The sequence below is a fragment of the Danaus plexippus genome (genome assembly GCF_018135715.1).
Source record: "Danaus plexippus chromosome 18 unlocalized genomic scaffold, MEX_DaPlex mxdp_20, whole genome shotgun sequence".
Taxonomy (NCBI): domain Eukaryota; kingdom Metazoa; phylum Arthropoda; class Insecta; order Lepidoptera; family Nymphalidae; genus Danaus; species Danaus plexippus.
Genome location: NW_026869853.1, coordinates 4,872,599 through 4,893,221, shown reverse-complemented (window position 1 = coordinate 4,893,221; position 20,623 = coordinate 4,872,599). Strand labels below are relative to the sequence as shown.

The window sequence follows — 20,623 nt, the reverse complement described above, 5'->3', positions numbered from 1 at the left end:
GTCTCCTCCATTCAACACGACACTGGCAGAATATACTATGCACGTCTTTGCACGGAAGGCCATATTATATTTAAAAAAACGTTATTTATATAATTTGAGAAAAAAGATATTTAGTCTAAGTGTATGTAATGCATGCGATTCATAGCTTAATGGTCAGGAATTCAATCAACATCCATTTATATGGCGAAAAATGCATTTTCTTTACCTTCGATGTTTCCTGATATTCAGGAAGTCACAGTGACAACATCGTTGTCACATTTCCTTTTAGTTTGCCATTGTTCTAATATTTTATGATATTTCTTTACAACATGTCTAGCAATAACATTGTTAAGGTGCTGGTATAGTATAAATATTCTTTAAAAAAATATATATTAAGTTAATGCTTTTATTCCTTTCGACAAACTCGTTCGTGTTTTCTCCAATCAGTACTCTAGATTATAATTCGCACAACGGATAAAACGTTGACATTGACAAAATATTCCGCGGTTCCAGTGCGAATGAAGCCACAGCTAATAAATAAATAAAAAAACTTTGTTTGTCAGCTTTATAAGTTTCCTGTACATTTAGTACAAAATTATATGTTAAAGAAACAGTTTTGTAGGTATAAATTTTTTGATGGATTTTAGATGAAAATGTATGAAACGGTCACAAGCCATCACCTTTAATACGTGCTGAAATAATAATATTTAAACTTCATAAGTTTAATAATATATGCGAAGTATAATATTTAATAGTGCGAACTGCAATTAAATACTTTATAGGAAATATATTTATTTACATTGAAATAACACAGGATACCTTACAAACTATCATGTACAGATTCATTACATTTTCCTTACCAAATAAAGTTAACTTCTGACCAGTTCCTATTAACATTACAAGTTGTTTGGTTTATCTACAGTAGTATTAATAACTTCTCCGCTAGATTCATACTAAACGAAGTGATGTGTTTCTGTTTCAAATATGGCGACTGGCCTTGATCTGTGTATCGAGGAGTATGTAGATGGCCAGAGAATAAACGTGGTCATATCGAAGCACAGACGAATGAAACGTTCCTTATGCCTGTGAAATATACAAAAACGAGACATCGCTTCTTAGTCATTATTAGCGTTCATAATTAATTCTATGAATCGTAACACTTTTATTAGTGATTACGTGAGGTCATAAAATTTCTGGAGGGAGGGGAAGGGGTACTACCCTCATCTGGCTCCTTGGATACCAACATGAATGTCACCCTACTGATGGTAGTACGAGTATAGTTGCATCATAGTTCAGTTGTTTCAAAAAACCTCTTTAGAGGTTGATTGTATTGTTTTTGTGGTACGCGTATATTAGCATTTTATTTATATTTAAAGTGGTAAAATCTATGATAGCGCTTTCTCATCTTCTCTCTTCGTTTCCCGGTGGCTCAGCATGTCCACATCCAGCAGTGTCTTCCCCAACTCTCCCGTCCTGAAGGCTTTGATCATGACCCTGGCGACCTCCAAAACATCAGGCACGGTCCTCGTTCGACCGTCAAAGTCGCGTGTCGTTCGCACTCGATTGAATTTCACAGCACCGGATATTAGTACCTGAGGGAACAATATAACGCATTTAACATAGCACGATTACTACATGTATGTAGTAGCTGCACAAGATCACGAAAAGAGAGGCGACTGGCAAGCAAAGGATACTCCTACTACGGTGGAAGGATACTTCTCGTCATCTATGGAGTGTGTAGTGTAGTACTGTCTGCTGAGCTGCAAAGTTTCGCTATTCAGCGCCATACCAAGGAAGTTTGTTAGCGATGTCGTTTTGGTTTCCATGGTCTCATTTTGTGAACAAGTCATCGTCGGGAAAGAGACCCACTAGAAAGAAGACAGCGACTTCTGCCAAAACGTCGGCTGGAGGAGTATGGGCCAACCTCTCAATATAGGCCAGCGATCTCGTAGAATGCGCAAGCGGCTCCTTGGCGCACTCCAAATTTCCCGCTAAGGTTCATGAGGGTAACGTGTGGGGCTTATGGGTATTACCGAGTCTATTACATAAAGTCCCACACATTCCCTCTGCTCATCATTTGAGTTGGAAATTGATAAATGATTACCCCAATAAAAAGGGGGGCCACTTAAACGAAAAATTGCTTTTTTCTTGTTGATGACTTAAGCTCGTGGTGAGAATGACATTGATATAGAAAGAAATTTGATATTTATTTAAAAAAATCATTTCAACGTTTAAAAAAGACGAATTAAGATAACATATGTATAAAATAAGTCAACAGCACGATCAAATACGAATCATTATTGTATTCAAAGAATTTGAATACAATTACAAATTATTCCAAATTATTATCTGTGGCGGGTCCGTTTAACATTAAGAATTAATTTAAACAAAAAAAATGAAACTAATTGACATATATTATGAAAACGTTAAAATGGTTGATACATTTCAATTTAATTTTATTTTTCATCCTGATCGTGTATACGGAACATTTAAATTGATAGAGAAATAAATATCATTTAAATGTATTTCACAGCAATAAATGTCAACGAGTGACCATCACTACCTTCTTTTTATATTCTATAATTTAACGTTAATATGTCAGATGTAACGATTGACATGAATTGCATAAGTAAATTTAGACTGGGACAATAATAATCATTCATTGGTCTAAAAGAAACACGGGTTAAAACTACTTTTTCCACTGCTAATTATATGCTCATTTTAAGTACTAAATTATTACGTAATTTACTACATACAATAAATGTTTAAGGAATAATCCAATGAACAATTTGAATAAAATATATATTTTTAATGCTCTAAAATTGTTTTAACAAACATCACACTATAATATAGAGACGAGACTAAACGTCTCAGCATTCAATGGATTCACCGTGCGAATGCTGGGACATCGCGTTGCAGGGAGAGGACCTTCAACAGTGCCTGGGACTTGCGACCCAGGCGTAGGTTTAAGGGACCTTTATCTAACGCGTAAATGTAACATGTGATAATACTAGTCAATGTAATCCGAAATTAATGTAGGATTAAACCTTGAATAGTAACTATACGAGGTCAGAGGACGCCGCTGACGTCACAATACATAAAATATACGGACCAAAAAACACGTTACATTTATTAAATTCTGTTTGACTCGAAAACGTTAGAAAATATGTTGTATACTGTTATATAATATTGAATAAAAAAATTATATTATTAAAATTCTCTTTGGTTTTTCTTTAGTTATTTTCTGTAATATTATAAGTTCGACTTCAATGTTTAAAAACACATTTTAAATTACATTATTTTCAAATTCCGATTAATTATGAATTAAGACCACTTTTTCATGAATATATATTTTGTTAGGATTCATTTTTTCTATAATTCCTGTTAAAAGACATACCCTTAACACCACTCACCTTATGTATATCGTCGGAGGGCTCCAAGAGTCCCATGTAGTCGACGTACTTGAAGTTGTTGTGACTGTTCAGCCAGTAAAGCAGATAGTCTGCGATTGCCTCTTCACCCACTAAGTGATCCTGGAGAGACGCACACAGGGCCAGCTTCAAACCCATTTCTACATCTTTCACGGACGGCTCTAGAATACCTGACAATAATTTATAATATTTAAGCAATTATACAAATATAAAACCAACACATGCTCTTCATTAAGTTATAATATAATTAGGGAATGAATATTAGGAAGTTTCAATGATTTAAATATTTATTACAAAAAACATAAATAAATGGGTTTTTATTAAACAAACAAAATTGATTGAAGAAATTTATACTTGTATCAGTTTTACTAAGAAAATAGTTTTCTTTTAAAATATAAGTTACACTTTTATAAAATCAAGGTAATTGTTAAGCAAAGAGTATTTATATATTAAATGGATTAACCAAAGTTTAATTTTTATTACAACCCTACCTGGAGTATCAAACATAAAAATCTTAGGGTTGTTATTTATTTTCATCTTTGTCATCAAACTCCTTGTGACTCCAGCTACGGCTCCCACTGGAAGTGCATGTCTCACATGCATGTAGGTGCTTCTTAACATATTGATCAGTGACGACTTTCCCACGTTGGGCACTCCGATTATCATCACATTATAATCAATCTCTTCACTACGATTATACCTATGCAAAATTATGTTTTATTGAAATTTTATGATGTGTATATATATGTACCATGTTGTTATTGACTAAATTAATGTCATACCTATTCGAATTTTTGATTAAATCTACTATGAGAGGTCGTAAACTCTTAAGACCTCGACAACTTTGGTCTTTGCAATTTGTGAAGACTACATTTTGTATGCCTTCTTCTTCACGTAACTGATCCTTAACTTTGGGAAGGAGCTTAGGTATCGTCAAATCTTTTTTATTAAAAACTAGTATATGAGGTTTAGCACCAGTTATAGTGCTGGTAAAGATAGGATTTCGACCGCTGAATGGAATTCTAGCATCGTGAACCTCTATTACACAATCTACAGATTTTAGTTTTCGCTGCATTTGTTTCAGTCCCTTGTTCATGTGACCTGGAAACCAGCGGAGGAGATCTTTGCCTATGTAAGGACATTTCTTACGAAAATTATATAAAGCCGCATCGAACTTTGTAGCCATGTCGAATGTTTTGTTTTGTTTCGGAGGTTATGTTTATTACATAAATACAGATTAACTATATACACTATTAATGGGATATTGAATATAGGGTGCTTAAAGCTTCATTTGAAAATTATTCTTGTTTGAATACTCATTAGAATCAAATTAATTTCAAAATATTTATTTTGTTTAGTAATTTGACGTTGACTTTAAGTTTGACATTATTCATGCGTTTAAAAATTCGCCATTTTTAATCGACTGTACAGGACGTCTGACTTCATATTTAGTATTGAGGTGTGTATATGAGATATTTTTTTTAACAACAAATTATCAAAATAGATAATTTTTAAATTTTATTACAAAATGATTGTTTCAAATTTATAATTGAAACTCACATATATAAGCCATTATTTTTTTTGAAACTTACTACTTTACATTACTTTTTTACATTACTTCACTTAATAGTCATTAATGTTACCTTTTAGATATTTTGATATGTATTCTATTCATTATTATAAACAGAGAACGCAACAACGAACAGAACAAGATGATAAAGGATTTAGGATGCGAGGTCTGTAGCAACCAGCCCTGAGCCCGTTACCCGAACCATATCCTGCTTCAGGAGAGCTGGGCGAAGAAAATCGCGTATATCGTGAGCTCATAGCATAAAGGAAGCTCGGAACGGACTACTATATAGTCACTTACTATAACTACTCCATTCTTTATACAACGGTCACCATCCTAATCCTTACATAACATAAATCACCATATATTAATTATGATTTCGACGGTCGGTGGATGCAATGAAACCAAAATTTAAATGACTTAATTTAATTTTAAATCTAAATTACAATTAATTGGTTCGACTATATTGTACGAAGGGTGAACAAATAGTGACACAATATTCTAAAATATTCGAAAAAGAAATATAAAACTAAAAAGTCTGTTCACACGGAACTGCTGAGTCAGACCCGTGTAGAATGAACAAGTTTACTTAGAAGCTTAGCGCGACCTGCGATTACACCGTAACTCTTTTAATATCTAATTTAACTATCACTTATGACACCGTCACGTAACATATTTCTAAATAGTATTGCTAAAATTCATCAAACTTATTGACATTTTAAGTAATTTCTTAATTTTGCATCTAAATATATATTTTTTAATTTTTTTTAAATATTATTTAGCTTTTTCATATTTTAAAATTATCAACAATGTTAAAAGCTCTTTTTTAATAATCTTTATCTCAGAAATAAATTTATATATATATAATAACTATTGTAAATTTATTATTGTATTGTATATATATGTAAGAAAACAAAACAAAAAAATATAACTAACTGTAACCTAAACATTCTCTGCAAGCTACTTAGTCTTACATTTATTACTTCTCTCCACCAGCAACGACAGCCACGTCAGGAATTGCAGCCGATGGCTGCAGCCTTTCTACCACTTCTTGCACATACTTTGCCATCTCCATGACACCTCCAAACAGAAGGTGATTAGAGGATGTTTTTCCTTACTCCCTTACAGATAGCAGCACCCTTTAGAAGCGATTCTATCTGGAGTTGTCGGGGATGCCTAGGTACTATTTGTTCTTGAAACAGAATCTAAGGGAACCAGCAGCAAACCAAGGACACTCGTGAAGGTTTCTGCTACTTGCCCTTTGTCTAACCAACCCACGACATGTATGCGTTATTTTTAAATTAAACTTTATGATATAAATGAAATAATTCTTCATGATGAGACCGACAAAATTAAATTAAACTCATTCCACGTTCATGGAAAGAGGTCAGAAATATTTCTTTATCTGAATAAAACCTTTTGTCAAATCTCATTACTATTATTTTTAATAAATTTGATTTACATTTGAAAGAACTATCACTTATTGACAACTTTATTGTCAATCTGACGAGAATTTATTATTATTTAACTATTGTTGTAGTGATTAGAAATAATTTAAAAATGTCTAAGACATATATGTGCGAGCCTGATATCATAGCGGCGAATGAGAATGTCATGCCGGACTTGAACAATGATTTGGTTATGGCCAAAAATTTTTTAAAGCAACAGTGCGCTGCGACCGGGGATACATTGTAAATATTACAAAACTTACGGAAACGTTAATACGCTTAATCTGTTTTCATGAGATATATAAAACTTCTCCTACAGGTATGATCATCTAGTGGATGTGGTGCATAAAATTATATCACAGAAGCCTCCAGATGTGGTGGACAGCTTTGAGCAGTACTCTTGGCAAGTCAAGCAAGAGAAATTTCGACCAAACTTCGATTTGCTCAACGACATTTATTTGTCGCCTCCACAGCTTGCTATAGTCCGACGAGTTGATGAAATGTTTAGGGTTCCTATTTTTTGATTTTTATAAAACAAACGTAGTTCTTAGTTTTGCTATATTTTGAATTCGACATTCACAAAAATCAATAGCGAAAAACATGACGAGTTTTTGGACGTATAAAAAAATCTGTGTCCATTTAGGCTTGACTTCAATAACTTTAGGCTTTAGGTGGAAAAAAATTTTGGAATTATTAAAACCATCATGTTGATTTCAAGTGAAATTAAGTATTAGGTCATAGATGATAGATAGATTTTTATAGTAATGGCGTAACACATTTTTTCACTCGTACAGTTAGTGGCCAGCAAGTCCCAGAGGCTGGAAGATTTAGGTGAGGAAGAACAGGAGCTTGATCTCGAGGAAGAATCATTCAAACCCAGGATCGCGGATCTCATAGATCACAACTACTACTTTAGAGAGGTGAACTGAACCTTTTACCTTTAAATCTGTTCAAATTTCAAGATTCTATTTTCTGCATATATAAGATACGTTATGGTAGCTTTTATCAAATTCGCTGGGAAACTTAATTGTCTGAGTATGAATAGATTTTTATCTATAATATCATGGTTGTAGTAAAATATTCTTCAGAAGAAGGGTTTGATTCGCAATATACACAAGGTATTTAACAGAAAACTTTAATATTTACTTTATAATGATCGCAGATACAATCCCAGGTAATATTGCTTGTATGTCGCTTCTCGAAAGACTGACTGGAAGCCGACCTAGCGGCAGTTTTATAAACAATAATCCGATTACTAGAACATTCCAAAATATTCTCGTTTATATTTCTTCTTGTGTACAAATATTCAAAAAGGAATCTAATAAACGTAGAGCTAATAGTTTCGACCACTCATCACGAGATGGCGCTGCCGGTCAATGTTTTCATAAAAAATTCAACTGGTAGGTAGTCAAACTATAATTACGATGAACTATCAGTACTATGTAATGAACAATTATTTTTTCCATACTTGTATAGTTTCCTTTAATTCTTTATATTGTTAGGCTCATATTAGTAAGCCATATAAGAACCTGAACTCGCTAAAATTAGAGGTTAAGATTTTTTAAGAGATAGGTTGAGGGAAACTTGATTTTTTTATTATATGCTATATGTTAATAATGAGTAATGACTATGAATTTCAACAGTTTCGTTAGGAAAACATATTTAACTAATTTGATTACTTTTCTCATCATGTTGTGTCGTGAATGCGATACACTTTTTACCGAAAAGCCAAATTAGTTCATTACGTAACAATATATGTATATTTTTTCTGTTCAGGGAGGATATGGATTACCTGACAGCGAATGCTACGCTGTTTACATCGCCCTTAACATGCTGGCAATCAAAGAACCAGTGGCTACTGTTAGGTATTACATAATCTTTTTAATTTAGGCTCCAATAGGAAATTTCAATTATTGTTTTTCTGATAAAATAAATATCAATATAGATTTTTTGGCAAGATTTTTGGTACTAAAGCAAATTATTACGTCGCCGAAGTTGACCTTACTATTGAAGAGTTGGATAGGAGGATAAGGGTGAGACATTAATAATCTATCAACATTTACAGTAAAGTACTGGTTTGGAATAAAGATTTTTTCAAATGTTCCACAATTCAATTAATAATTTAGGAATTTGAAATGAGAGACATGCCTGGAGAAGGTGAGGGTCTGGAGGAAGATAAGGCACAAGAGCTAGAGGAACAGAAAGAAATGGGTATATTATATATGTATTTGTATATTGGTGTGTTATTTGGATTTTTTATAAAAACAAGATCTGTAAAAACACTCGTGAATATTAAAAAAATACGCTTAATGAATAGAATTTCTTCCCTAAATACTAAAATTAAAACTTAATTTTGATATTTAGTTGGCGAGGGCGAAGGAAAGGAAGAGAAACCAAAAGAACCGGTTCCTCCTAAACTACCGGAAATTCCTGTGTCCACGTTTCAGCCACCGCCACCGATACCCGTTGAGAGACCTGGCCAAGGGGTTAATAAAAAGGTTCTATCTGAAGTAAAACCTATCAGTCTAGACTAAGTTAAGATCTCGCTATTTCGAATTTAGTCTAGTGTACAACTAATTGTGCTTACAAATAAATTAGTCGAGAGAGATCTTTCTTCTCAGCAGCTGTCTGAACAAAAACGCCAATGTACAAATATAAGGGCACTCTTCATTCTGCAGAACATTACGATGAATGAAATTTAGTGTATTTGTTAAATAATGCATTTTATAATATTGTTTAGGTCTTTTACGTGTGCAGTCAACCTGGAGAACCCTGGATCTGTCTCCCGGATGTCACTCCAGATCAGATACGTGTTGCAAGACTCACTGTGAGGTGTATGACTGGAGATTTAGATGCTGAAGTGAGTTGGAATACTTTGATAGAATTTGAATCTTTGGGAAATGAATACTATCAGGTATAATTAATGTTGTTTATAATTAAAGTAGTAAATTTAACAGGTAAATAGTTATGTCTTATTATGAAATGTTCGTGGAAAAAAGTCGTGGGAAGACAGGTTCAATAGATTCGAAAATTAGAAAAAATATCTATTAACATATGAATTTATAAAATTTTCCAATTGCAGGTGTTAACCTTCCCACCGTTTGAAGGCACGGAGCGGAACTACCTTCGGGCACAACTGGCGCGAATTCAAGCCGCGACCTCTATATCACCGCAAGGATTCTACACATATGGGTCAGGGGAAGAGGAGGATATTGACCTGGAGGAAGGAGCTGGTTTGTTATAGACTCAATTTAGGTGCTCACATGGACATTATGGGCCACCATTAAGGAGTTTCTTTACCAGAGAAAAGTTAGTCTGTAATTTGTTAAAATACCGTTACTTAAAATACTACCTCATTGTTTTAGGAACGATTGGTACAATTTATAAAATCAATTTGTATGATATACTTATTCCAAATTTAATGCTTTAAATTTTTATACGAATATAAGCACCCATAAATATTTTGTACTTCATTTTTTAGGTGATATGGCTTTCAATCCAAATCCATTTTACCAAGGACATACACTGAAGGATCTCATCGACCCCAATCTTACGTACTGGGTCCACCACGGGAGGTACATCCTCAAACAAGGGCGGACTATCTGGTGGAACCCTAACGCGGGGATGGTTAGATCAATTAATAAGTTGAAGTACTTCTAATTAAACATTTGTCAAGAAATTTAATGGCACTTAAAAGTATTCCTACCCTTGCTAGTCTCATAAATTAGAATATTTATCCCTGATGTGGTCTATTTATTAATACATTGGCAATGTATAAAAAATATACTCAAAACATAGTTTTGTTGAAACAGCGAAAGTAAATTAACAAGTCGCGTTGCGGATCGGGGAGACTGCTTTTTCTGATGATCCACTCCGCGGGGGAGACCTAGTCTGAAGGGCCGGGGAGAGATAGGAATAGGGGCTTTCACAAATATAATCGGTCTAAGGGGAGCACCCCTATCGGTAGTATCTGGAAATTCGTCTCAACATCTTCACGGTCGAATTCATAAGCAACCATGTCTGACTCCGCTAAGGTCATGAGAATAACTGTTGCTGTTTAGTTTTACCATATCAAGTAAAAAGTTAATATATAGGAAGAAGGTCTGGAGGAAGAGGATGACGAGGGTCCTCCGCCCTTGACACCGGAGTCAGGGCCTTCACTGTTCAGCCCTCTGGCGGACGACGCGCGGCTGGAGGGCGGCGTAGCGTGGACTCCACGGAGCAGTACCACGCTGATACCAGACAGGTCGATCGCCGTACTCAGGAGCAACGTATGGCCAGGAGCTGTGGCTTACTCGAATGTCGGAAAGTTAGTTCACACTAAATACCTAGCGTGACCAGTCAGCGGTGCCGAGGCATTTAAATACGTAAAAATATAATTTCCATAATAGAATAATGTTAAGCTTTCACTTGATGAAAATTAAAACAGAAAATATGGAATGAAAAGTTCAAAAACATGAGCAGGATTCGCATCAGTAACAACCGATATAAGGCTCCAGTTCTTTAAATAAAGAAAAATGAAAAAATTGTCTGGAATTCTGGCCAGTGGTCACCATGGCGCAATCTAAACTGTTGTGAATTAAGGACGATATCTAATACGCAGGAAGTCCGAGTGTATGTATGTGGGCTGGGGTCTGAAGGCACAGCCTCCTAACTTCTCTCCGCTCCAACTCCCGCGACCGCAGGACGAGTACGTCATAGGCCCAGAGGTCATGGAGATGGCTGATCCTACATTTGCAGATGAAGAGGTAAGATATTAATATCACGCCTCAATTTTTTATATTGAAAGTGATTTTTTTGAAAATTAGAAAGTTTAGTCCATGAATAGCAAAAATTTAATAATTAAATTATTATTATTATTTTATTTTTCATATTTAGTAATAGATTTGTTTAATGTTCCCTAGGCGTATCGTATCGCCCACTTGCCTCCTCCCCCTCCGCCAGAACTACCGGGAGAGGGGGAGGGATTCCCCGAGGAAGAGGAGGAAGAAGATTAGAATATTGTTATATTATATATTGCTTGAGTAATAAAAGGAATTTATTTACATTAAAATCTTTATTTCCAATTAAAAAACACGGCAACAGTTATACCATTATAATATATGTGTAGTAACGGAGCTACTGTAACAATGAATAAGAAATTCTCACAAATGAAAATTGTAGTCGAGATAACTAGTGCGGTGTTGCCAGAATGATTCGTGACGACGCGGCGGCGGCGGCTTCTTTATTGTGCACGTATTTTTATTAAAATTTAATTTTTTGAAAATATTGTATCCCACTTTTAATACCTATTTCATATTTTTTTTTATTTTGTATGTGTTTATTAAACAGACACAATCTGTCAACATTATATACAGAACAGTATTAAGCAGTAAGGGGACAGGTTCCTTCACATTGACCTAGGCTAATATCATTTCTTATGTTTATGTAGCTGTGGTGCGGACAGCTTCACTTTCCCGGGGAAGTTCCTGGCGATGTTTTCCTCCTTGACAGCCTTCAGCAGGTCCTTCTCCCTGGAGCTGGTGTTTTTGTCACGGAGGAACACCTGGACGGCTGTCTTGGCAGCTTTACCTTTCTTGTTGTTGCCAGGGGTTAGCTTCACTTTGAACCTGGAATTAATGTCAGATTCAGATCTTGAACTTTGATCTTTAACCTTTAGTGATGAATTCATAAGTTTTACTGTACGTTGGTCAGGCGAGGTTGGAAACTATAACCAATATTCTTTTTGTCCTATATTCTAGCTATGCTTTTATACAACTTGCTGTCTATGTTCCTTATGTCATATTTTTTCAACTAACTAGCTATATGACTTTTCAAAATCACTATCAGTCATACAATAACAATATTTTGATTACTTTATCCTTAACGAAATGTTATTGAACGTTGGTCTCACTTGTATTGGAGTAACGAGGAGTAGGGCGCCACCACAGGCACCGCGAACAGCAGTTCGTCCTCATCGAGCGGAGCTCCCGTCAGCTGACACAGGAGTTCCGCGTCTGCGTCCGCTGCGGGCTCCGCCTCGGGCTACAAAAAACGACTCTTATTGATATGTTCATAGGGTTGATTTTTGTAATGACCTATAGGCTTTTCTAAAGCCTCAGCTACATCAAGTAAATGTCGCCAAAATCTGTCGAATATTTGTTTGAGATGTATTTAATATATGTTCCGTGTACACGCCATCGTTGAAGCAAAATATACCTTTGTTCAGTTTTGTTAATTATCTGTGTTGTGTCTCATTAAAAAGAATACTATTATCTGTCCGCACCTCATTGTCCGGGGCCGGTTCGTCGTCTGACTCCGCCTCCAGCAGTACGGGAGCCGGTTGTGGTATCTTCTTGATGGCCTGCTTCTGTTTACTCTTGCTGACCTGCTTCTGGGCTTTCTTCGTCTCCTTGGCGCTTTTATCCGGCTGGGTGTATAATAATCGGTTGAGGGTAGAAACATCTCACAGATATAAAGTATGTTAAGACAATAGATGCTAACTAAGGACAGTGGACAATTTTCTGTTGCACTGACACCTGACTTTTCGTACAACTATTACGTCGCACTAAACGGATTTCCGGGATAATTTATATCATCGTCTACACCTTATTCTTGTATGTAAGTCACATTATTTTATTTTTTCACCAAAATTCGTTAAAGTATTTGGATGAAAATGCACGTAGCAGCCATACATATATATTGTGGTAGCAATTGTAATGCTAGCTGCCATCTTGTGGATTACCGGATTTGATTTGACGTTTGCCAGACACAAGTAACGTAACGTAGAAAGTATTTTCTAAATTTAGAACATTTTAAATTGGGTGACCTAGCACGGCATTGGTAATTAAATAAAGACTGTTAAAGCCTTACTACTTCCATGCAAGTAACGTTAAGTCCGCTGTGTGTCTCGCGCCTTATAATATTTTGTCCCGACCTTGAGTATCTCCATCATGAGCGCGCGATCTTCCTCGTCCTGGTCCTTGTATTTCTCTTTTATCTTCTTCAGCTTTCCTTTCTGCCCTCGTTTGGGTCCTTGCTTCTCTTTAACTTCTTCTCTCTTCTTAACTTCCTTTTGGGGTTTTTTGCCTCCCTTCTTGGGCAGACTGGGGAAGGTCATGGGTTCTTCGCCTGAAATTTTAAGTTACATTCTGAATCATTATATTCAGACGGCTCATTGTTAAGGCGTTAGTATAAAACATTTTCATTGATCAAAAAATATTGCCAATAAGACTTTACCAATACAAAGGGTGGAATCCTTACTTTTATCAGACATTTCGGATATGGTCCGTGTCTTGGAGGCCACGAACACCTCGCCCGTAGCGTGGTCCACCTGCAAGGACAGATTCGTGTCATTATACATAGTACTGGGACTGCTGCATGTGGTCCAGGTAGTATATGTTTGTGTGCGCAGACCTTCACGTGTGTGTGTAATACTCCTGTTTCGTCATCAGACTCGCTGTCTTCATTTTTCAAATCCTCTTTAATTTTTAATTCGTTCTCGTTACCATCTGAATCTTTGTGGCCCAAATCTTTGTCATTTGTCTCCTTAGGTTTTTCTTCTGTATTATCTTCTAGATCTATTTTCGTTACTTCTTCGGCTATTGTATTTAATTTTTTCTCCTTATCCTCGTTATCTGAAGGTTCGTCTGCAAAAAAAATTATTGTATCAAAAGCGTGTCCCTGTTGCACCACGCTGTATCTCGATGTCAACGGCACCAAGTAAAATTTATTATCCTTAGAATATTTTGGCATCTAAGTTATGCTGGCAGTAGCTTCCTACCGTCATCCGACACAACAATCTCCTGTTCGTCCGCGCTGATGACGGATGTGACGTCACTGGCATCATCAGCTTGAACAGCCTTCCGGTCGTCGCGGTGACGGTCGATGGAACTATCTTCAAGCTGGAGGTGGATACAATTATCATCTCTGACACAGGTCATTATATGATAGCCATTAAATAAAATGTTGGCTTAGACTTAGTTTTCTGCACAAAATAGTAGGACTAGGAATATGGCTGGTTTCAGCGTTACTTTATTTGCCTGTGTCTCTCACCCGGAACATAAAGCTGAATCCGAACTGCAGGTGTTCAGGCAGCAGGTAGTTCTTCTTGCCGCGGATCATGAAGGAGCCCGTTGACAGATATTCACCTGTCGGAGCTGACTTGGACACCTGGTGTCCGTGGACCCACCACGCACGAGTCAGGACTTTCGCTTCCCATGCGACACTGAACGAGATTCACGGTTTAGTGACTAATTTGGGCATTTGATAAAGATATCATCTCTGTAATAACAGAATTAGGAATATCGGTAAGAACAAGCGAGAGAAGATAACGAGAAACTAGCAAACTAGTCGAGATCTTTCTTCTTTGTTTTCATTAGACTATCACTTGATAAGGCGTCACCCACATCTATGTACTGACTCTGCGTCCCAGGTCTTAGGCGGCCCATACATCTACAATAATATTGCACAATATACTAGCAGTTTAGGGATAATATTGAAAGATTTAACAGAAGTTTGAGCGAGCTTAATTTTTATTGCTCTTTATGTATTTTTTGTACGGGGTAGGTTAGTATTGCGCAATATTTTTCAGTTCACTGTTTCAAGCGGTTGCGATCAGTTCAGTCACCTGAATGGTTTGCCAATCATATTGCTAAACATTACTGAATGTTTGGATTTAAAGACGGTGTAAAACATTATTGCACAATAAAATCATTTTGCAAAATTATTGTAGATGTATGGTCGCATAGGGCCGCCTAAGACTTCCTCACCTGTATGCGACGGCCGCTTGTCCCGCTTCACTGAGCGTTCGTGGGGGCGGAGGCCCCGAGGGACATTTAATCACCACCGACGAAGCCCCGGACACGTCCGCGTGGACGTACACGTCTGTAGACCGCATATAACGCTTCACTAGCAACTCGTTCTGCTGCTGGTCACGACCGGCTATCACCTGGAACAGACATGATAGACCGTGACGAATCCAAGGAAACAAGATAAAGAATGTAAGCAAACCATCCGAGATGATTTTGTTTGTATGTGTTAATAATATTATTCAATGAAAGCCAAATTTCGATTATACCTTCTTTAAACTATTTCAAACAAATCAAAGGCAAATAAAAGTTAAAACTGTGAACTAAAACAACAGAAATGTTAGTTTGTCCTTTTATAAAGTTTATTAAGTTGGGACAAACGAATACAGGACTTCATACGCAATAAGAACAAAGCATACCAAGTAGTTATCGGATGATATGAACCAGTAGAATTTCTCGAACCAGTAGTTCCTCCTCGCCTTGCTGATGCTGCTGATGGCCTGAGCCTCCTTCAGCGTCTGTTTAGTTTTCTTCTCAGCACTCTTCAAAGCTTTGTCCGCTGACTCCAGCGTCTTTTGCTGCTTCTTGGCAGCACTGCGTTTCTGATCGTAGTAACTAAAAAAAATTATATGATAAATATTTTATTGATTCTATGTAACAATTGAGCTTTTCATTCCTCTAATTACTAATTACAGTCAGGACCGGAGCGGAACCGGGTCGAGCTAGCCTCCTTGCGGTGGTTTTAGCTGTTGGGCTTATATCGACCTAGACGTGTGAGTGTCTTATTAATTATTTGTTTTTATATCTCTGGCCTATAAACGACTGTATTAAGTGCCTCAAACGTGCCGGTATGGAGATTAAAAAATACTTAATGCATATCGGTTTTTTTTTTTAATAATATTATGTAATCTATTATCATTCAGTTGAGCGATAACCTAATTTTGTAGTGATCATTGAAATTAAGCAGAATCGTTTTGGTGCAAGTTTATTTGCTAAAAAAAGTCATCAAAATGACTATACCGTCTAGCGTTAGCGAAGGCAGTCAGAGACAGATCGATATCAACCATCATTGGTTCCAGCCTCTCCTTGTCCCCGCCGCCGTCATCGTCATCATCATCGTCATCATCATCATCATCATCATCATCATACGGGTCCTTGAGCAACAACGTAATGTGGTTGGTGTTCAGCTTCAGCTGTTTTATGGCTGACGCCACGGGATCCTTGTTGTCTTGAGCCGCTTTCACTAACAGCTTGATGTCATCCCAACTCATCTGAAAATTGGTTTTACAAAATATAGTTTCTGCGTAAAAAGCATAATTTCCAAATTACCAAATGTTTATAAGCTCTACTTCATTGACTGTTTTTATCCATAAATCTGCCCATAATTGTTTAGCTTGCACCATCAGATCCTCAGTCCACCGATTTTGGCGGAACCTGTATCATCAGACACCGAGAAGATCATTGTCTTCTAGGCGTGCCATGGGGTGTACAATGTACGAAAGTATAACACGTTGATAAGTTCCCGAACTTAAGGCACTATACCAGTCATCAAATAGAGAAACTATAATCGTGTCGGGACAGAAGGCAGCTCGTACGTAGATGTGTTTAGCACTAAGACTTAAAAGAGTTCTCAGTATCTCCCAATACAAATAAAGACCTCCTTCGTAGAGGAACTGCAGCCAGTTAATAGCAGGGTGGTCCATAATTGTCGTTGTCGAGACATAAATTTTGGGCAAAAAAAATAAATCCCACCAAAAAATTACCAGTCTCCAGGTGATGGTGGATTGGCAAGAGATTACAGTGAAGACCTCTGGTGTCAGTAAGGTGGACTTTGTAAGGAGTTTCTCCAAGCAGTTTTATCTATACATAAAGTCACCTGGTTAGCTATGGCCGTCTGTATGGCGAGCCGCGCTTGTTCGACGAGCGGTTCATTCCTAGCTATCATCTCCGCCGCCCTCCTGTCCTCAAGCTGAACCTTCTCCAAGTTGCTGAGCCTCTTCTCGTGATCGGTGCGGATGTTCTGGAGCTTCTTCATAGCTTCACGTTCAACTTGAATCGTCTGAAAATAGTCATCAATCAATGTAAATTCAACAAGTTACTGACACTTAATATATGGCACCGCCGTTTGTGCTGTTCTGAGTGTTTTGATATTGTGTGAGTTATTAACGCTTACACGATTCGTAAATCAAAAGTGTCTGCTAAAGAATTCTTCATTATCAAATAATATTGTAGAGTTAGGAGTATAGGAATACGAGGGTATATATAAAATTGTATTTGCTAATTGGTTTGAAGTGGCCTTTTCTGTCAAATGGTCAGATGTATGGGAGTCGGTTGTGAAGGAAACAGCGCTCATCGTAATGTTTACTAATGTACACTTCATCACATACAAAACAGTAAAAATCAACAAAAATATAACATCAATTTTAAGCAAAAATTGTTTGGTTCTCCAAAATAAAGGGCACTTTAATTTTATTTACCTTAAGATCAATTTTCTGTCCTTCCAGAGCTGAATAGAACTCATCGACGGCTCTGTCAAAGGTTTCATACTCCACGTACACCTGGTCTTTGTTCTGGAGATACAGCAGGGGATGGAACTCTTGGTTGGTGAGGAAGAAGTCCGGGCCGCCATCTTGATTTGGTCGATCTTCTCTCTTTTGGATTATATAACCCTGGAAGATGATAATAATCATTTATCTTTCATAATGGCCTTCTATGCTACTCAAAGACTTTGCTATCAGATCTTCATCTAAGGAACAATTTAGAAATGGTATTGTTCTTATGTTTAAATGCACTCGAAAATTACAATTTAAGTAAAAATTCGGATAGAAACCTCTTTCGGGAGACATTTATTTCTTAATAGCGTTTACTGCGTAATAATTTATTTTTGTATAGCTCATGGAATATCTGTATCACAAGTGTGACTGAAAGTCATGGCACCGTTTCCTAGACTAGCTATAATATATTTTTGTGCCTCTTATATAATTTAGCTTGTAAAATATTCTTTAAAAAAAAATTACCTTAGCCATTTGATTCTTTCCATTCTCAATCATTGTCTCAGCTTGTTTTAGTGCATTTGCTAGCATTCCCAAATCCCTTTCCACATAAAATCCTTTGTTAGGATCCTGTGATATCTTTAAATTACCAGACAGACCATTTTGCAGCAGGACATGGTCTATTATTGATGCACCATATTCTAGAATTTTATCAAATATTCTTTTGGGTAAATAAATTTGCAGATGAAATTTTGTCTCATAAGTACACAAAAATAAAATAATAAATCAAATAATAATGGTACCTAAATTAGGATTAAGTATTTTCTTGAGGTTATCACCAGGTTTGCTCTTTCCTAATATCTCCTTGAGAGCACCTTCATTTGGTGCTGCATAGTCTGTTTTGGCTCTGTCAAGAGGATACTTTTCTTTGACTGCAAACCTAAACAATAATTGTATATTGAAGGCATGATACAGAAAAAATATCCAACGTAAAATGACCTAACACTATCGAAATATTGAAGTAAAAATAAAATACATGGGCATTTACATTAAACACTTTAGCTAAGTGTGTGGCTAAACTAAATGACTGCTCTTATATTCTTGTTTCATACATATAACATAAATAATTCAGTAAATTAAACATGTAAAAAATCATGTAAAAGAAATATTATATCTAATCAATGGTTATGAGACAACAGAAATTTACCTTACTTTATCACCTTCGACGTGCGGACGTAGTACATTCAGTATCGTCCACTCGCAGTCTGTGAGAACTATGTTACCGCGGTCATATAATTCCAGTATAACATGATACGCGGCCTCGCCGCTACCGAACTGTAGCTCAACTATCCTGTCAATGCCCAGCTGGCTCAGCTTCTCGAGACGCTTGTTCTTAAGATGTTTCCTAAGCTGAAAAGCAACACCACAATTCCCATAGAATTTTAAAATTTATATAAAATGGTGTGTCATTATGCGACGTGAAAAGCAACAAAAATATTCTTTTTCTATAATTACAGTGTTAGATTGACGTTAAATTATATCTACTTAACTATTGGGAGAGATTTTATTCACTTGTTCTCTTAAATTAAATATCTTCATTGCGACAATTCACATTCAACAATTTTTTATCAAATTGAAGTTAATTTCTTTGCATTGTCATATGACAATTTAATGAGGCAACCACATATGTGGTTGCCTCATTAAATTGCGCGGCAAAATAAGGGCTCTTACAGATGATAAATATTTAGTGAAATTGAAACAGAGTTAACATGTATCATTTGTGGGACACGGACAGAGATCAATTGAAAATACTATCGACCATATTATTATAGGAAAACTTGTATTGGTTATATATTAACTTAATAAAAATATATTAAAAAAATTTGTTTTTAAGGAAAAATAGCTGATGAACACACTAAGCCTGCAGCCGGATATCATGCTATAAGCTAGGTGTGAATTATTGTAACCGCATTAATATTTTTTTGACCTAATTTAACTGGACTAGTATTAAATTTACAAATTGAAAATATTCTGATTTTTTTCTTTTATATAAAATTTTCATGCTATTCCGATGAAATTAATAAAAATAAAAATTATTTATTATACATATAATGCCAAATAAATATATATATATATATATATATATATATATATATATATATATATATATGTATAGTTCTAAAACTATGATTTCATTTCTAAACAAATATTATATTTAAATTTCAGTTTACCTTCATAGTAAACCCAGATGGAGCTACATTCTTGGGCCATTCAAACTGTGTTGTGTGGAACCTGTTCCCTGACTCCAGCAGCAGCACAGCCTTCTCTTCAGACCTCTGCAGTCGGATCACATATGTCTTGTTATCAATATCATACACCTGGTTAACTCGCATACCCACCAGTCTGGAATTAGTTTTTAAACAGTCAGATATATTACGACATTACGCAGAAGTTAATATTAAATGTTAGTGAAGTGATTTTTTATTTTATTAAATATTTTTTGGCAAGTGTAACGTAAAATATTACGTTAACGATATAATTATTTATTGCACAATGTTGTATTCAGATAAACAATTACAAATGTAAATGTACACAATTTTTTTTACAATTTTTATAGATCACAATTACTAAAACATTTTAATATAAAAAACGTTACCTTTGCAGTTCCGACACCATACACACAATATCGTAAGTATTAAATCTTGTCTTCATTTTGGTTAAAAATTTCAACTAAATATATCCTTTAAAAGAACTTGAATAATTTTCAAGTCAGCTTTATAACTATATTCTCATTATAGCAATAAGCAAAGCATTCACGTATTAAAGGAAAGCCGAAAAGCCGAGTGTATTATCGCAAACGACAAATATGAATTATCTCGATATTCCAAATATTCTGTGAACGTCAAAGTTTATG

At 35.8% G+C, this 20,623-nt stretch overlaps 3 protein-coding genes across 3 annotated transcripts; 1 reads left to right on the top strand and 2 right to left on the bottom strand.

Moving 5' to 3' along the window:
- Positions 1-751: 751 nt before the first annotated feature.
- On the bottom strand, positions 752-4,763 carry LOC116773184 (mitochondrial GTPase 1). The gene is made up of 4 exons (XM_032665589.2): positions 4,193-4,763; positions 3,902-4,110; positions 3,393-3,580; positions 752-1,571 (listed from the first exon to the last, which is right to left on the bottom strand). Exons 1-4 carry the CDS (start codon positions 4,594-4,596, stop codon positions 1,365-1,367), a joined length of 1,008 nt encoding a protein of 335 aa, XP_032521480.1. The 5' UTR covers positions 4,597-4,763; the 3' UTR covers positions 752-1,364.
- Positions 4,764-6,456: 1,693 nt separating this feature from the next.
- On the top strand, positions 6,457-11,466 carry LOC116773256 (radial spoke head protein 6 homolog A). The gene is made up of 13 exons (XM_061528388.1): positions 6,457-6,671; positions 6,748-6,937; positions 7,223-7,348; positions 8,205-8,293; positions 8,374-8,461; positions 8,555-8,639; positions 8,793-8,926; positions 9,169-9,288; positions 9,511-9,661; positions 9,910-10,055; positions 10,523-10,737; positions 11,032-11,176; positions 11,333-11,466. Exons 1-13 carry the CDS (start codon positions 6,541-6,543, stop codon positions 11,423-11,425), a joined length of 1,713 nt encoding a protein of 570 aa, XP_061384372.1. The 5' UTR covers positions 6,457-6,540; the 3' UTR covers positions 11,426-11,466.
- Positions 11,466-20,602, bottom strand: LOC116772952 (ribosome quality control complex subunit NEMF homolog). The gene is made up of 18 exons (XM_032665282.2): positions 20,366-20,602; positions 19,941-20,112; positions 18,917-19,119; positions 18,513-18,649; positions 18,235-18,410; positions 17,695-17,886; positions 17,094-17,276; positions 16,238-16,488; positions 15,637-15,832; positions 15,179-15,357; positions 14,463-14,634; positions 14,191-14,311; positions 13,824-14,056; positions 13,671-13,740; positions 13,345-13,538; positions 12,694-12,837; positions 12,322-12,452; positions 11,466-12,037 (listed from the first exon to the last, which is right to left on the bottom strand). Exons 1-18 carry the CDS (start codon positions 20,419-20,421, stop codon positions 11,839-11,841), a joined length of 3,009 nt encoding a protein of 1,002 aa, XP_032521173.2. The 5' UTR covers positions 20,422-20,602; the 3' UTR covers positions 11,466-11,838.
- Between the last annotated feature and the right edge of the window lie 21 nt (positions 20,603-20,623).

Excerpts from the sequence above, each read along its gene's own strand:
- LOC116773184 (XM_032665589.2), bottom strand. The coding sequence starts at position 4,596 with ATGGCTACAAAGTTCGATGCGGCTTTATATAATTTTCGTAAGAAATGT. Across the intron at positions 4,111-4,192 it reads TTAATCAAAAATTCGAATAG|GTATAATCGTAGTGAAGAGA; the intron begins GTATGACATTAA and ends AATTTTGCATAG. Across the intron at positions 1,572-3,392 it reads CCTCCGACGATATACATAAG|GTACTAATATCCGGTGCTGT; the intron begins GTGAGTGGTGTT and ends TTGTTCCCTCAG.
- LOC116773256 (XM_061528388.1), top strand. The coding sequence starts at position 6,541 with ATGTCTAAGACATATATGTGCGAGCCTGATATCATAGCGGCGAATGAG. Across the intron at positions 8,927-9,168 it reads GCCAAGGGGTTAATAAAAAG|GTCTTTTACGTGTGCAGTCA; the intron begins GTTCTATCTGAA and ends AATATTGTTTAG. Across the intron at positions 11,177-11,332 it reads CTACATTTGCAGATGAAGAG|GCGTATCGTATCGCCCACTT; the intron begins GTAAGATATTAA and ends AATGTTCCCTAG.
- LOC116772952 (XM_032665282.2), bottom strand. The coding sequence starts at position 20,421 with ATGAAGACAAGATTTAATACTTACGATATTGTGTGTATGGTGTCGGAA. Across the intron at positions 19,120-19,940 it reads CATCTGGGTTTACTATGAAG|CTTAGGAAACATCTTAAGAA; the intron begins GTAAACTGAAAT and ends GTTGCTTTTCAG. Across the intron at positions 18,650-18,916 it reads GTCGAAGGTGATAAAGTAAG|GTTTGCAGTCAAAGAAAAGT; the intron begins GTAAATTTCTGT and ends ATTATTGTTTAG.